At 44.4% G+C, this 17,069-nt stretch overlaps 1 protein-coding gene across 1 annotated transcript; it reads left to right on the top strand.

The window, feature by feature from the left end:
- The first annotated feature begins 13,861 nt into the window (after nucleotides 1–13,861).
- On the top strand, nucleotides 13,862–15,486 carry LOC141081110 (uncharacterized). Its single transcript, XM_073566085.1, has 3 exons — nucleotides 13,862–14,151; nucleotides 14,248–14,410; nucleotides 14,526–15,486. The coding sequence occupies exons 1-3, from the start codon at nucleotides 14,037–14,039 to the stop codon at nucleotides 15,484–15,486; spliced, it is 1,239 nt and encodes a 412-aa protein (XP_073422186.1). The 5' UTR covers nucleotides 13,862–14,036.
- Nucleotides 15,487–17,069: the final 1,583 nt, after the last annotated feature.

Below are 17,069 nucleotides of genomic sequence, written 5' to 3' on the forward strand. Positions count from 1 at the left end.
TTGATATTGCCACCTTTCAAGTCACCTCTTTTTGTTTCAATATTAAACCTACTCAAAATATGTGAATAAACCAAAATGAATCCAAGAATAAGAAATATACATAGTTTTATTGAATAACAGTGTTAAAAACATGAAAATCAGGGGAAACAGAAAAACAACATCAAAATACCATAGTACAAAGAAAAAAATCATTATTGGGAAAACTGACCATACAACGTGATTCAATATAAAGAAACACTCCTTGAGAAAGCCATTGGGCGAAATGTATGTATGAGACACAGGAGCCACGGGTTACTGACCACTGGTATATACAGCTATGGCAAAAATTAAGAGACCACTTTCAAATGTTCAGTTTGTCTGATTTTTCTCTTTATAGGTATAATTTTGAGTAAAATGTAAATTGTTCTTTTATTCTATAAACTACTGACAACATGTCTCTGAATTTCCAAGCAATACATTTTTTTTTTCTGAAAAGGAGAAATAGTCAAAATAAAAAAAACAGTGCTTTCAGACCTCAAATAATGCAAATAAAACAAGTTCATAATCATTTAGAAACAACAATACTAATGTTTTAACTCAGAGAAGAGTTCAGAAATCAATATTTTGTGGAATAACCATGATTGTTAATCACAGCTTTCATGCGTCTTGGCATGCTTTCTACCAGTCTTTCACACTTCTTCTGGTGCAAAAATTTAAGCAGTTCTTCTTTGTCTGATGGCTTGTGACTAGCCATCATCCTCTTTATTACATTTCAGAGGTTTTCAATGGGGTTCAGGTCTGGAGAATGGGCTGCCCATGACAGGGATTTGATGTGGTGGTCTCTTAATTTTTGCCAGAGCTGTATTTATTTATTATATCCCTTCTCTGTATGCTCTTTATGCACTTTACCTGTAGACAACTATTTTGTCTATTAAGCTTTTGCACTTTATAAAGGCTACTTGTAAGGGGTTTTCTTTATATTGAATCATGTTCTTTGGTCAGTTTTCCCAATAATGATTTTTTCTTTGTACAGTGGTATTTTGATGTTGTTTTTCTGTCTCCCATAGTTTTCATGTTTTTAACATTGTTATTCAATAAAACTATATATATTTCTTATTCTTGGATTCATTTTGGTGTATTCACATATTTTGAGTAGGTTTAATATTATTGTTCTCTGTGAATATCCAAAACTAATGTTATTTCTTTATAGTAAGTTTATCTCACATAGGTTTTTTTGTATCAATTTTATATCCTTTACATCGTTCTTTTTTGATCTCCTGTTCAGCTATTCCTCCTTGTCTATCTATCCTCTGTCCGAATGGTCTGCCATTTACATTCCACGAGCAAGTATATATGGGTAACTAATTCTACTACCATTGCGTTACCTTTTACATTGCTTTCCATTATATACTATTGCTTTTCTCAGTGTGTATTTTTGTCAACTCCTAAACAGGCAGTAAGGACTGTCACTGCCAATTCCCAAGTGTCAGTGGCCAGTATATATAGTAGAGGGAAGTGGCCAGCACTAGACAGCTTAGACAGAGGTGTAGCTAGGGCTTTGGTTCGGGGGAGGCGAAACTTCTGAGTGGGCCCCTAACCAGGTAACCTTGATTACAACTCAGTGACGCACCCTAAGGGCTCAAACTCACTTGCGAGAGACTCGCATGATTCTCGTGCGAGCCTCTCGCATGAAAACCTGGCACAGCCACCAGCACTGGGGCCAGAGGGTGCAGCCAGTCCTTGGTGGGATTCGAACCCAGGACTCCAGTGCTGAAAGGCTGCAATGCCATCCACTGAGCCACCATGCTGCCCTTGCATATAATGCAGCCCCCCATAGGCAGACTGATAGGTAAGAGGCAGCACCCCCCCATAGACAGACTGATAGGTAAGGCAGCACCCCCCATAGGCAGACTGATAGGTAAGGTAGGATCCCCCATAGGCAGACTGATAGGTAAGGCAGCACCCCCCCATAGGCAGACTGATAGGTAAGGCAGCACCCCCCCCATAGGCAGACTGATAGGTAAGGCAGCACCCCCCATAGGCAGACTGATAGGTAAGGCAGCACCCCCCCATAGGCAGACTGATAGGTAAGGCAGCACCCCCCCATAGGCAGACTGATAGGTAAGGCAAGATCCCCCATAGGCAGACTGATAGATAAGGCAGGATCCCTCATAGGCAGACTGATAGGTAAGGCAGCACCCCACATAGGCAAACTGATAGGTAAGAGGCAGCACCCCCCATAGGCAGACTGATAGGTAAGGCAGGATCCCCCATAGGCAGACTGATAGATAAGGCAGGATCCCCCATAGGCAGACTGATAGGTAAGGCAGCACCCCCCCATAGGCAGACTGATAGGTAAAGCAGCACCCCCCCATAGGCAGACTGATAGGTAAGGCAGGATCCCCCATTGGCAGACTGATAGGTAAGGCAGCACCCTCCAAAGGCAGACTGATAGGTAAGGCAGCACCCCCTCATAGGCAGACTGATAGGTAAGGCAGCACCCCCATAGGCAGACTGATAGATAAGGCAGCACCCCCCCATAGGCAGACTGTTAGGTAAGGAAGGATCCCCCATAGGCAGACTGATAGGTAAGGCAGCACCCCCCATAGGCAGACTGTTAGGTAAGGCAGCACCCCCCCATAGGCAGGCTGTAAATAATGCACCCCCATAAAAATAAATAAATAAATACTCACCTCTCTTCCTCCTGGCTCCTGTGCTGCTCTGAGTTCCCGCTGTTCTCCTGACAGCGGGTGCCAGGTAGAGACATCATCGCACCCCCTGTCAGCATCTGCATCAGACGCTGAGAGGGGGATGATGGGTGATAAAGCGCTCGCTCCTTCTCTCATCCGTCAGTTGTATCGGCTAGATGCCAATACAGCTGACCCTGCGATGACGGGCGGGGGGCCCACTGCTGGCACAGCCCCCCCGCCCGCTCAGGGACCTCGTAGCGGTCAGGCGGCAGAGCAGGGAGATCGATTCTCCCTGCTCTGCCACAGAATGTAGAAAATGTAGCTGTATCGGTGCGCTGTGCACACCAATACAGTTACAGTAGCGTAGCTTTGGGTGGGCCACCGCCCTATCTGCCCCCCTGGTAGCTGCTCTACTGAGCTTAGACAATCCAGGTTAGAGAGCTCTAGGAGATCAACTAAACTGATTAACCTTTGCACTTCCAGCAAGGAAAAAATCTGCACTGTTTAATAAGCATCTAAAGCAGTTCTAATCAGTGAAGGAGTTCGTGAAACCAGACGCTGTGATCTTCTGGCCCTTCTCTGTCATGGTATCCCTGTGACAGTAGGGCTTGACTCTCTCAGGTAGGAACTAAAGTTCCAGCAGCCATCGGATTCTTGTGTCAAAACAGAGTGAGGTTTGTTGAACTCCATAAGCTTGCACAGTTCTTTATATGGAACAGCCTTTTCCTGGCACACACATAATAACAAAAATCACAGTACTTTTTCAATGAAGACAAAGCAATAACAGGGTCTCACCTATGTAGCAATTCAGATCCTGCTTTAGGTTCAGTGTGCTCACATACAAAGGTTAATGACTATCTCTAACACCTCACATTGCTCAGTTCCCCTAGCTGACATCCACAAGTGAATACTCAGCCTGGTTTTACTTATAGCAAGTCAGGTGCCTCTTATCAGAAGGACCTGTAGTACTAAATTTGAACACTATCCTTCCTGACTTTTCTACATACCCCCTTCCTCCCAAAGCCTGGGGCTGGACACTGTTATGATTGGGTCACCGAGGAGGAGAGCAAGCCTAAGCTAAGCCACAGAAAACCAGAGAGGTTGGTAACTAAGCAGATTGCAGACCCCTGATCCTATCCACACAACTAGCAATAGCCGTGGAGCGTACCTACGATGATCCTAGATGCCTCGGCACAGCCGGAGAGCTAACTAAGCCTAAAGCAAGAAGGGGAAATCTAAACTGCCCCAGAGCAGACCCCAAAGGAAAAGATAGCCCCCAAACATATACAGTATTGTCAGTGAGACAAGATGAAAACACAAACGCAGGCAGGAAAATAGACTGAGCAAATGATGGGGCCCACACTGACTAGACAGGACAGGAAAGGAAAGACGCTGTCTGCAATCACTCAAAAAACCCTGCAAAAAGTCCAACACATCTGATGCAAAAAACACTGAAGTTACACGACTTCGCCCACTATATCAGCACTCTGGTATATTCTGAAAGCAGAGCAAAAAGAGGCCAATCTAATAAGGGACAAAAACAAACTGGCACAAGCAGTAACATATGGAACTGGCTGACCCACACAAAACTGAGACAGACAAAACCAGATCAAATGCAAACAGAATAGCAAATGAACACTTAGCTGAACATGCAGGGACTGAGCTGGAAACATCAGACCTCAGGAGGCAAGAAGAAAGTCACCAGCAGGGATAGAGGGAGTCGGCTGTCTTAAATCCCAATCTGAAACCCCAGATCTCCAATTGTTGTCCTCATTATCAGGTGGCAAGCCTCTGTTAATCAGACCAGCTTCATTACCTCCAGTAACCACCAGAGGGAGCCCAGAAAGAGAACTCACAACCCCTCTGTCAATCTGACCAGCTTCACTACCTTCAGTAATAACCAGAGGGAGGCCAGAAAGCGAATTCACAACAGTACCCCCCCTTGAGGAGGGGTCACCGAACCCTCATCCAAGCCACCAGGCTGATCAGGATGGGCCCGGTGACAAGCACGAACCAATCTTTCAGCATGAATGTCAGAAGCAGAGACTCAAGAATTATCCTCCTGGCCATAACCCTTCCATTTGACCAAGTACAGGAGTCTCCGTCTAGCCAAACGAGAATCCAATATTTTCTCTACCTCATATTCCAAATTGCCTTTAACCAATACAGGGTCAGGAGGAACCGCCATAGGAACTACTGGCTCCACAAACCTCTTCAAAAAAGATTTATGAAACACGTTATGGATCTTAAACGTAACTGGAAGAGCCAATCGGAAAGAAACGGGATTAAGGATCTTCAAAATCTTATAAGGTCCACTGAATCTTGGCTTGAATTTTGGAGATGCAACCTTCATAGGAATATTCTTTGAAGACAACCAAACCATATCACCCACTTTAAACAGGGGACCAATGGTCCTATGCCGATTGGAAAACCGTTGGACTTTTTCCTGAGTGGGACAACTTATCCACCACTTGGTCCCAAATCTGCTGCATTCTCTCTACCACAGTGTCCACACTTGGGCAGGTCGAAGATTCCACCTGCCCTGAAGAAAATCGAGCATGAAATCCAAAGTTACAGAAAAAGGGCGACATCAAAGTGGCAGAACTAGCTCTATTGTTTAACGCGAATTCGGCCAAGGGCAAAAATGAGACCCAGTCATCCTGATCAGCAGATATGAAACATCTCAAATAGGACTCCAAAGTCTGGTTTGTTCTCTCAGTCTGCCCATTGGTCTGAGGATGAAATGCAGAGGAGAAACGATAACTGAATTCCCAGTTTGGAACAAAAAGCTCTCCAAAATCTGGAAAAAACTGAACTCCTCTGTCCGACACAATGTTCTCAGGAATCCCGTGCAACCGAACCACCTGTTGTAAAAACAAGGGCATCAACTCAGAAGAAGATGGCAACTTTGGGAGTGGTACAAGATGGATCATCTTAGAAAATCTATCACAAATCACCCAGATAACAGTCATTCTCTGAGAGGCAGGAAGATCGGAAATAAAATCCATTGAGATATGGGTCCATGGCCTCCTGGGCATCGGCAGTGGCATCAACAACCCACTAGAAAGAGAACAGGGCTTGGACCGAGAACAAGTCCCACAGGACTGCACAAAATTCCTGACATCACGAGATAAGGCAGGCCACCAAAAAGACCGACTCACCGAATCTCTGGTACCAAAAATACCTGGATGACCAGCCAACGCGAAGCAATGAATTTCAGGCATTACTCTCTTCCTCCATTGGTCAGGGACATACAACTTTCCCATAGGGCAACGTTCAGGTTTGTCCTCTTGAAATTCCTCCAGGGCATGTCTCAAATCGAGTGAGATGGCGGAAAGAACTACACCCTCATTTAGAATGGTAGTAGGCTCGGTCACATTAAGAGAATCTGCAAAGAAACTCTTAGAAAGGGCGTCTGCCTTAACATTCTTCGTGCCCGGAAGAAAAGAGACCACAAAATTAAAACGCGTGAAAAACAAGGCCCACCTAGCCTGTCTAGGATTCAGGCGTTTGGCTGATTCAAGATAAATTATCGGTGAGGACCACAACTTGATATCTAGCTCCCTCCAACCAATGTCTACACTCTTCAAATGCCCATTTCATGGCCAACAATTCCTGATTCCCCACGTCATAGTTACGTTCAGATGGGGAGAATTTTCGAGAAAAGAAGGCACAGGGATTCATCTTAGAGGTCACCGGATCTTTTTGGGACAAAATGGCTCCTGCACCAATCTCAGAAGCATCTACCTCCACCTGAAATGGGAGTGAGACATCAGGTTGCTGTAGAACCGGAGCAGAAGTGAATCTCCCCTTAAGCTCCTGAAATGCTGAGACTGCCTCTGGAGACCAATTCACCACATCAGCGCCCTTTTTGGTCAGATCAGTCAGTGGTTTAACAATACCAGAAAAATTACTTATAAATTTACGGTAGAAATTAGCAAAACCCAAAAACTTCTGGAGAGCCTTTAAAGAAGTGGGCTGAGCCAATCATATATGGCCTGTATCTTGGTCGGGTCCTTTTCAATAGCAGATGGGGACAAAATGAATCCAAAAAATGAAATCCTCTGGACACCAAAGAGGCACTTCGATCCCTTAACATACAGAGAATTTTCCCTCAAAATCTGGAACACAGTCTGGACATGTTCCACGTGAGAATCCCAATCACTGGAAAAGATCAAAATATCATCCAAATAAATGATCAAAAACTTATCTACAAAGTCCCAGAAAATATCATTCATAAAAGATTGGAAGACAGAAGGGGCATTATTGAGCCCAAAAGGCATCACTAGGTACTCAAAATGTCCCTCCGGAGTATTTAACGCCATCTTCAATTCATCCCTGTGCTTGATGCGATTAAGATTATACGCCCCCTGAGATCAAGCTTGGTAAACCAACAGGCACTTTTAACTCTGGAAAATAAATCAGAAATCAGGGGTAATGGATACTGATATTTAACAGTGATTTTGTTAAGGGAACGATAGTCAATATATGGCCTTAATGAAGCATCTTTCTTGGCCAAAAAAAAAACTCAGCACCTAAAGTTGAAGAGGATGGTCTAATAATCCTTTCTCCAATGACTCCTTGATATAAGATCGCATAGCATCATGTTCGGGTACCGATAAGTTGAAAAGCCGACCCTAGGGAAATTTACACCCAGGCATCAACTCAATTGCACAGTCATAACTCCTATGAGGAGGCAAAGACACAGACTTACTCTCACTAAATACATCAGAAAAATCAGCCTTATAGTCAGGAATATCATGAGACTGGGGAGAGGTGGAGAAAACAGGAGTGTCACTAAGAACACATTGACAACCCCAACTCACCACAGACACAGATTTCCAATCCAAAACAGGATTATGAGTCTGCAACCAAGGAAAACCAAGAACAATAGAATCATGCAAATTGGGCAACACCAAAAATTTACAATTTTCTTGGTGGTCCGGGGTGACCTGCATTATCACCTGGGTCCAAAACTGGGGTTTATTCTCCACCAAAGGAGTAGCATCAATACCCTCAAAGGAATAGGAGTCCGCAGGGGTATCATAGGAAAACCACAACGTTTAGCAAAGTCTAGATCCATCAGATTCAAAGCTGCTCCTGAATCTACAAAAGCCTTAGCGGAAAATGTAGACAAGGAGCAGATCAGGGTAATTGCCAAAAGGAACTTAGGTTGTACACTGCCCACAGCAAATGTGTGAGCAAAACGCCTTTCTCATTTAGGGCAGACAGAAATAGTATGAGAGGCGTCCCCACAGAAAAAATACAGCTTATTACACCTTCTAAACTCCTGATGTTGTGCCCTAGACAAAACCCTATCACATTGCATGGGTTCAGACGTTCGTTCGAAAGGCGGCAACGCCTCTCATGTAGTTTTACGTTCACGTAAACGCCGATCAACTTGAATGGCCAATGACATAGAGTCGTCTAGACCAGAGGGAACAGGAAATCCCACCATAACATCTTTTACGGTTTCTGCCAAACCCTTCCGAAAGAGAGCTGCTAGGGCATCGTCATTCCATTTAGTAAGGACCACCCACTTTTGGAATTTTTGACAATATAACTCTGCAGAATCCTGACCCTGGTTCAATGCCAATAAGGTCTTCTCAGCTTGATCAATAGCATTAGGTTCATCATACAACAACCCCAAGGCTTGAACAAAAATGCGTCCACATTAGCCAGAATAGGATCTCCAGGTGTCAAAGAAAAGGCCCAATCCTGGGGATCGCCACGCAGCACGGAAATGACAATTTTAACCTGCTGCACAGAGCTCCCAGAAGAGTTAGGTTTCAAAGCAAGAAATAGTTTACAATTAGTCTTAAAATTCAAAAATTTAGACCGATCCCCAAGAAAACACATCAGGAGTAGGGATTTTTGGTTCAACAGCAGATGATTGAGCGAGATAGGCAGAAATTCCCCGCACTTCAGCAGCAAGCTGCTCAACACGATCAGACAATTGCTTAGTCTCCATTTAGAAAAAGAAAAAATAAATATCTCCTCCTGCAGCCCCAGAAAAAAAGAGGAAAAAATATACAAGAAAAAAAAAATTCTGACACTTTTCTTTTTTTTTCTATTTTTTTTTTAAATTCCTTTTTTACTTTAGAGTACCCTAGAGTCTACAGTTAGGCTGGTGATTCTGCTATGATTGGGTCACCGAGAAGGAGATCAAGCCCAAGCTAAGCCACAGAAAACCAGAGAGGTTGGTAACTAAGCGGATTGCAGACCCCTGATCCTATCCACACAACTAGCAGTAGCCGTGGAGCGTACCTACGATGATCCTAGAGGCCTCGGCACAGCCGGAGAGCTAACTAAGCCTAAAGCAAGAAAGGGGAAATCTAAACTGCCCCAGAGCAGACCCCAAAGGAATAGATAGCCCCCAAACATATATTGTCAGTGAGACAAGATGAAAACACAAACGCAGGCAGGAAAATAGACTGAGCAAATAATGGGGCCCACACTGACTAGACAGGACAGGAAAGGAAAGACGCTGTCTGCAATCACGCAAAAAACCCTGCAAAAAGTCCAACACATCTGATGCAAAAAACACTGAGGTCGCACGACTTCGCCCACTATATCAGCACTCTGGTATATTCTGAAAGCAGAGCAAAAAGAGGCCAATCTAATAAGGGACCAAAACAAACAAGCAGTAACATATGGATGGTGATTCAGCACAGCCCCAGCCGGAACTGGCTGACCCACACAAAACTGAGATAGACAAAACCAGATCAAATGCAAACAGAATAGCAAATGAACACTAAAGGCCCTTTTACATTTATCGATGCACCAGCGATCCCGACCATGATACGACCTGGTCAGGATCGCTGGTGCATCACTAAATGATCGCTAGTGAGCTGCCACACAGGCAGATCTCACAGCAATGCAGCAGCGATACAGTGGTCGTTACTTACCTTTCAGATGCGGCGATCCTGACGTCCTCCCGCCCGCCTCCAAACATCGCTCGTCGGCGCCGCAGGAAGCGCCCGACGAGAAATGGAGCCGGTCGATCTCGCGCGATCAGCGACAGACAGCGGGGGAGCCGGTCGGAGGTATGTATCACACATAGCGATATCGCTAGCAATATCGCTATAACGTCACAAAATCGGTGACGTTATAGTGATATTGCTAGCGATATCGCTGTGTAAAACCCTCTTTAGCTGAACATGCAGGGACTGAGCTGAAAACATCAGACCTCAGGAGGCAAGAAGAAAGTCACCAGCAGGGATAGAGGGCGTCAGCTGTCTTAAATCCCAATATGAAACTCCAGATCTCCAATCATCGCCCTCATTATCAGGCGCAAGCCTCTGTTAATCAGATCAGCCCCATTACCTCCAGTTACCACCAGAGGGAGCCCAGAAAGAGAACTCGCAACCCCTCTGTCAATCTGACCAGCTCCACTACCTTCAGTAATAACCAGAGGGAGGCCAGAAAGCGAATTCACAACAGGACACTATTTATTAAGGCCTCTTTCACATTTCAGTTTTTTGCCATCAGTCAAAATCCGCCAAAATTTGAAATTGGCGGATCCGCTTTTTCTTGTTGCGGATCCGCCATTTTCCCCATTGGGATACATTAGTGGCGGATTTTGACGAATGGTCGTCCGTTGCGTCCGATATTTGGCGGATCCGCAAAATTCTTTGCGGATTCTGTCTGAGGGGGACGGAGCTTGTAACGTTTTTTTTCGCCGTCAAATTGGCAGATGAGGGCGGATCCGCCGTCATCCGCCATGCGGTAGAATGGGCGCCTATGGGCGGCGGATCCGCCGGGATCCGCGATTTTGCGGAATCCGCCGGCAGGATCCGCAAAATCGTACTGGGCATGCCCAGAAAAAAAGATACTTTTCCAGACAGTCCCAAAACTATATAAGGTGGGCTAATTGGGCCCAGACATGCAGTGTCAGCCAGCAAGCCTGCCAGAGGACACCCACCAGCCTGCCAGACGACACCCACCAAGCCTCTGCCAGACGACACCCACCAAGGCTCTGCCACAGGACACCCACCAAGGCTCTGCCACAGGACATCCACCAAGGCTCTGCCACAGGACACCCACCAAGGCTCTGCCACAGGACACCCACCAAGCCTGCCAGTACCAGCTCACCTACAAGTGTGAGTATACCTATTTATGACATTTCTGTGCGTGTGTGTATGGCCTGCTAGTGTGTGGTCTGCGAGTGTTGCATGTCTGTTTTTTTTTTTTTCATACTTTTTTTTTCTGTTGCTTGTGTACTGCATTTTATTTTCATACAACTGTAATTATATTGTATTTTTTATGCTGTGATTGAGTGGTGTATGGTATGTGGTGTAATTGGGCCCAGACAATCCGGCACCAGCAACACAAGACACCAAGCAAGATATCCGACTCCAGCCTGCCTGACAGAAGATTCAACTAGAGCTATAAAACCTGTCTGCCCAGCTGCAAGTCTACCACCTGCAAGACCCTTGGAGCGTGTGTGTGTGTGTGTGTGTGTGTGTGTGTGTGTGTATGTATGGCCTGTGTGTCTGTAATGCATTTTTTTTTTTATTTTACATTTTTTTTTCTGTTGCATGGGTACTGCATTTTATTTTCATACAACTGTAATTATATTGTATTTTTTATGCTGTGATTGAGTGGTGTATGGTATGTGGTGTAATTGGGCCCAGACAATCCGGCACCAGCAACACAAGACACCAAGCAAGATATCCGACTCCAGCCTGCCTGACAGAAGATTCAACTAGAGCTATAAAACCTGTCTACCACCTGCAAGACCCTTGGAGCGTGTGTGTGTGTGTGTGTGTGTGTGTGTATGTATGGTCTGTGTGTCTGTAATGCATTTTTTTTTTTATTTTCCATTTTTTTTTTCTGTTGCATGTGTACTGCATTTTATTTTCATACAACTGTAATTATATTGTATTTTTTATGCTGTGATTGTGTGGTGTAAGGCCGGTTTCATATTTGCACTTTATAGCGCAGCGATGACCCGCACACGGCCGCCGCTAATCCCCGTCCCATCCGGTCATCGCCGCCTACTAGCACACATGGACGCTTGGGATCTGCGCACCCTATGTTTAGTATGGGGTGCACAGATGGTGCGCTGGCAGGATTTTACTGTGTGCTGCGCACTTTTGAAGGTGTGCCATGCGCGACAAAATGCAACATGCTGCATTTGGCGCACAAGGGCACACCTTCAAAAGTGCGCAGCACACAGTAAAATCCTGCCAGCGCACCATCTGCGCACCCCATAGTAAACATAGGGTGCGCAGATCCCAAGCGTCCATGTGTGCTAGTAGGCGGCGATGACCGGATGGGACGGGGATTAGTGCAAATGTGAAACCGACCTAACTGGTATTGTATGTGGTGTAATTGGGCCCAGACATCTGGCAACAGCCACACTGAAGACACCGAACCAGACATCAAACTCAGCTGCAAATCTTCCACCTGCAAGTGTGTGTGTGTGTGTGTGTGTGTGTGTGTGGCCTGGCTGTGTGTGGGTTTTTTTTATTTTATTTTCAGATTTGCAATTGTGGTGTTATTAATGTATCTGTTGTAAATTGGTGTTTTTTTATTTTTCATTTATTGTGGTATTTAAAATAAAGAGCAGAGGAGCTCCTATTTGTTGGAAAAAAAATTATAAAAAAAAATAAATAACAAACTGTTTTTAAAAAATCTCCTTTTGTATCATTTAAAAAAAGGTAAAATTAAGTTACCATAAAGGTACATAAGTGTGGTTAAAAGTGAGATTGCAACATGAAAATAATCTGGGTATACACAGCTGAGTTTTTAAGGGAATTCAAAAACATCCAAACACAGTGTGGGTATACACAAAATAAACACCTTCAATCACTGGTTACAGTCTCGGTGAGAGTTTGAGGGAATGCAAACACTGGTTTACACACTTTAATCACTGGTTACACTTGGTAACACCTTCAATCACTGGTTACACTCTCAGTGAGAGTTTGAGGGAATGCAAACACTGGTTTACACACCTTAATCACTGGTTACACTTGGTAACACCTTCAATCACTGGTTACTCTCTACACTGGTTTACACACCTTCAATCACTGGTTACACTTGGTTACACTTTTTCAGGGAATTCACATGCAAAAAAAAGTGATTTTACACAAAATATTACACACCTTCAATCACTAGTTACACTCGGTGAGAGATAAGGAAATGTAAACATGAAAACACTTAACATCATTTTCTTAATACTTACAGATCACTTCATAATGAAGAACCAAAAAAGCAGCAGAGATGGTCAGCCAGACCGCAGAAGGGATCTTCAAAGAGACAGCAGCAGCGATGAACGGCGAGAGAGCAGCAGAGAGGAACGGCGACAGTGCAGCAGAGAGGAACGGCGAGTGCGCAGCAGACACGAACACCCAGGCCGCGGCAGAGTAAACGCAAGTTTCCCTGTAAGTATAAAGACCTGAAAGCTTATTATGATCGTTTGTATAGTAGCTTAACAATTATCTTTATAGTTCCAGATAACTTCAGCAAGCACCACCAACCAGACCACAGCGGAGACTGTGAGGAATGCAGCAGCGAACACGGTCGGACAGGCCGCAGCGGAAACAGTCGGACAGGCCGCAGCGGAGAAAGTCGGACAGGCAGCGGAGATGGTCGAACAGACCGCAGCAGAGACGGCCAGCCAACCTTTATTTTCCCTGTAAGTATAAAGGCCTGAAAGCTTATTATGATCCTTTGTATAGTAGCTTAACAAGTGTCTTTATACTTGCAGATCACTTCAGGAAGCACCGCAGCTGCCAACGCAGCTGCCAACGCAGCAGCCACAAACCATAATGTCTTCTCCTGAAAGCTCCCCCTCACATCATCAGCGAGCTGAGGTAAAAAAAAATTTTTTTTTTAATTTAAACTAATTTTTTTTTTTTGGGGTTAAAAACACTATCCTATTATGTTTTAACAGGAAGCTGATTCAGAGGAGCTTCCAGGAGGAGACGTGCAGGGTGGAGAGACGCAAGGAGGGGGTGCGCAGAGTGTAAGTTTAGCACATACACAGATACATAATGCTACACCCAACACAAACATTCATCACAGTGCACACACCATAACTACGCATCCATCGAAACAACATTTTTTTTTTTTTTTCCCACAGTCTTCAGAATCCGGTGCCCGTACTAGAGTGACTCCCAGGACATCCCAGGGTCGTCAAGGTGATGCATCTGGTGGTCGGCAAACGGTAAGTAACCCTATTTGGATAATTGTTTAAATGAACATCATGTGTTTGAATAGAATGTAATTTTTTGTTTTTTCTTTTGTTTTTTATCTTCACAGGTTTCACAGCGTGCTCCCCGCAGACATCTGGAGGAGGGTGTGGTCATCGATACTGATGACCTAATCCGTGAGGTGGAAAACCGGGAGCCGCTGTGGAACATGGCAAACCGTCTACACGCCGACCAACCAACCACCCGACGGCTCTGGGATGAGGTGTGTTCCGAGGTTATTGACAACTGGGAGGAACTCAATGCGAGGGCCAGGGATTTTGTGCGTAAGTATTACAACTTCAGTAACTTATATTTCCAGCATGTGAAGTGTTGAATACTAAACCTTTTTTTTTTTTTTTTTTTTTTTTTTTGCTTCACAGGTGACAGGGTTATCACACGGTGGCGGCCGCTCCGGGATCGCTTCAAGAGGGACTACAACAAAGAGATTCAGACCCCGAGTGGATCGTCGGGAGGACGCCGGGGACCCCAGTACAAAAACTACAAAGCCCTGGCGTTCCTGCGATCTACAATGGTGTGCAGAAGGTAAATATTCCCCAAACAATTTCTGTAGTAGAAATGTTTAACCAAATTTTTTTTCAGCAGACTTAAATTAAATATCAATATTTTTAATATACATTTTTTTCTCCTTTTTTTTTAGCACCATCTGCAGCACTCGGGAGTCTGCATCAGAGTTGCGTCCCTCTGGAGTGATCCCTAGTGAGACCGCCCCCGGTGACCACATCGAGGTATCCGACCCCTCTGTACCTACCCTCTTGTCTCATCCCTCTATCCCCTCCACCAGCACTGGAGCAGCAGGGCAGACTTCATCACATGAAGCTGCTGGTGACGACTTGTTCCCTGTTCCCCACCCCTCAGACACTGCCGCAACATCTCGACCAACTTTTGGTTCTGGCCGGCAGCGTCTGAGGAGTCAGGAAAGGATGACCTTGTCTGACTGTTTGAGTCTAAACTCATCTGTTCAACACGGTTTCCACACTTATGGACAACGGTTATCTTCTGGGTTGACCATGATCAATCAAAGTATCATGGAACTCAGAAGATACATGGAACAGATGAATTTAGAATCAAACCAGACACCGAGACATACCTTTTTTCAATCTGTTGTCCGGCAAATGGAAGATTTAAGTACTCACCAGCAGATGCGTGTGATGCAAGCCTGTCAGAATGCTCTAGTGGAAGTGCTTGCTGAAGCATCTCATCCTCCCCCTGTCCATCCTCCCCCTGTCCATCCTCCCTCTGTCTATCCTTCCACAGTCCATCCTTCCCCCGTCCATCCTTCCACCACCATCCATCACACAGCCGTCCCTCCTCCTACCACTCCCTCTCCTTTCTCTAGTTCCCCATTCCATTCTTCCCAGTACCTACCTTCCCCATTGCATTATACCCCAATGCCCTCACCATACCTACCCCCACATACACCTTCAATGTACCCACAAACCTCGTCTGTCCATCCACTCCCGTCCCAACCACATGTGTTAAACCCCTTCAACTTCTGGTCCTCACCAACTCCCTCCCCAGTCCTCTACCCCCCCCTCGATGTGGTCAACCCTGTTAACCCCTCCAATACTATCTCCGCCCAACATTATCACACTCTGTGATGTTTTCTTAACAAAAAAAAAAAAAAATTACAAAAAAGGTAATATATACCAAGAAAAAAAAGTTACAAAAAGTAATATATCAAAAAAAAATTACAAAAAAGGTAATATATACCAAGAAAAAAAAGTTACAAAAAGTAATATATCAAAAAAAAATTACAAAAAAGGTAATATATACCAAAAAAAAAAAAAAAAATTGCAATATTACAAATTCAGAAATAAACTGGGTTTTTTTTCAAAAAACTTTATTGTGTTGTTTCTTTTTTGCTTCTTTCTTTTGAAATATTCAAATTACACCAGTGGTGTAAAAGGTAAACACAACACTTGGTAACACAACACACAACAATATTTCACAGTACACCGGTGGTGTACAAGGTACAAAAAAACACTTGGTAGCACAACATTTGGTACCATTTCAAAGTGTTAAACGCTTGGTACACAACACTTGGTAAAATTTCAAAGTGTCACATTTTACACTTGGTACCCAACACTTGGTAACATTTGTAAGTGCAAAACAACACTTGGTAAAACTTTATGCTTGGTACCCAACAATTGGTACCCAACAATTGGTAACACTGGTAAAACTTTATGCTTGGCACCCAACAATTGGTAACACTGGTAAAACTTGGTAACACTGGTAAAACTTTATGCTTGGTACCCAACAATTGGTAACACTGGTAAAGTGTAAAACTTGAAGAAAAAAAAAAAAAAAAGTAAACCAAATCACATGGTAACAATGCTTGGGAAAGCCAAACACTTGGTAACATTTCAGTTAAAAAAAAAAAAAAGAAAAGTTACTCACAATTGGTATAGAAAATTATATCATGTCATCTTGCCAGTCCACTTGTCCCTCTGGTGTCACAAAATAGTCTGCAAAGGTGTCCCTGATTCTTGCCACTGATCCAGTACTCCGAAAAGTTTGTTGCTCATAATCCCACAAGGTGGTTCCAGACAGATTATCATTGATGGAAACTGGTTCCTTTGAAAGGACAAAATTGTGCAGGATTACACAGGCCTTCACCACCTCATCCACAGTCTCTGTTTTCATTTTCATGGCTATTAACAGGACTCTCCATTTGGCAGTTAAAATTCCAAACGCGCACTCCACCACTCTGCGCGCTCTAGTTAACCGATAGTTATAGATTCTTTTCTGGTGTGTTAATCCACGACTACCGTATGGTTTGAGTAGGTGTTTAGATAGCTGAAAAGCATCGTCGCCAACGCACACAAAAGGCATTGGTGGGCCTGTTGTTCCAGGGAGTGGTCTTGGAGGTGGGAAGTTAAAATTGTCTCCATACAAGCGACGGCCCATGGTGGAAATCTTGAACACCTGAGAGTCATTAGAACGACCGTATGCACCAATGTCCATGGCAATGAATTTGCAGTTTGCATCCGAAATGGCCATCAGCACAATAGAAAAGTATTTCTTATAGTTGTAAAACTGTGAACCAGATCCCATAGGTTTTACAATCCTGATATGCTTGCCATCCACGGCACCGATGCAGTTTGGAAACTGGCAGATTTCTTGAAACTTCTCTGCAATCTCCAGCCACCTCTCCTGTGTTGGCTCTGGAATGTATTCCTCC

The sequence above is a fragment of the Dendrobates tinctorius genome, unplaced genomic scaffold, assembly GCF_039654945.1.
Source record: "Dendrobates tinctorius isolate UK_male_01 unplaced genomic scaffold, ASM3965494v1 ptg000004l, whole genome shotgun sequence".
In the NCBI taxonomy this organism is placed as follows: Eukaryota; Metazoa; Chordata; class Amphibia; order Anura; family Dendrobatidae; genus Dendrobates; species Dendrobates tinctorius.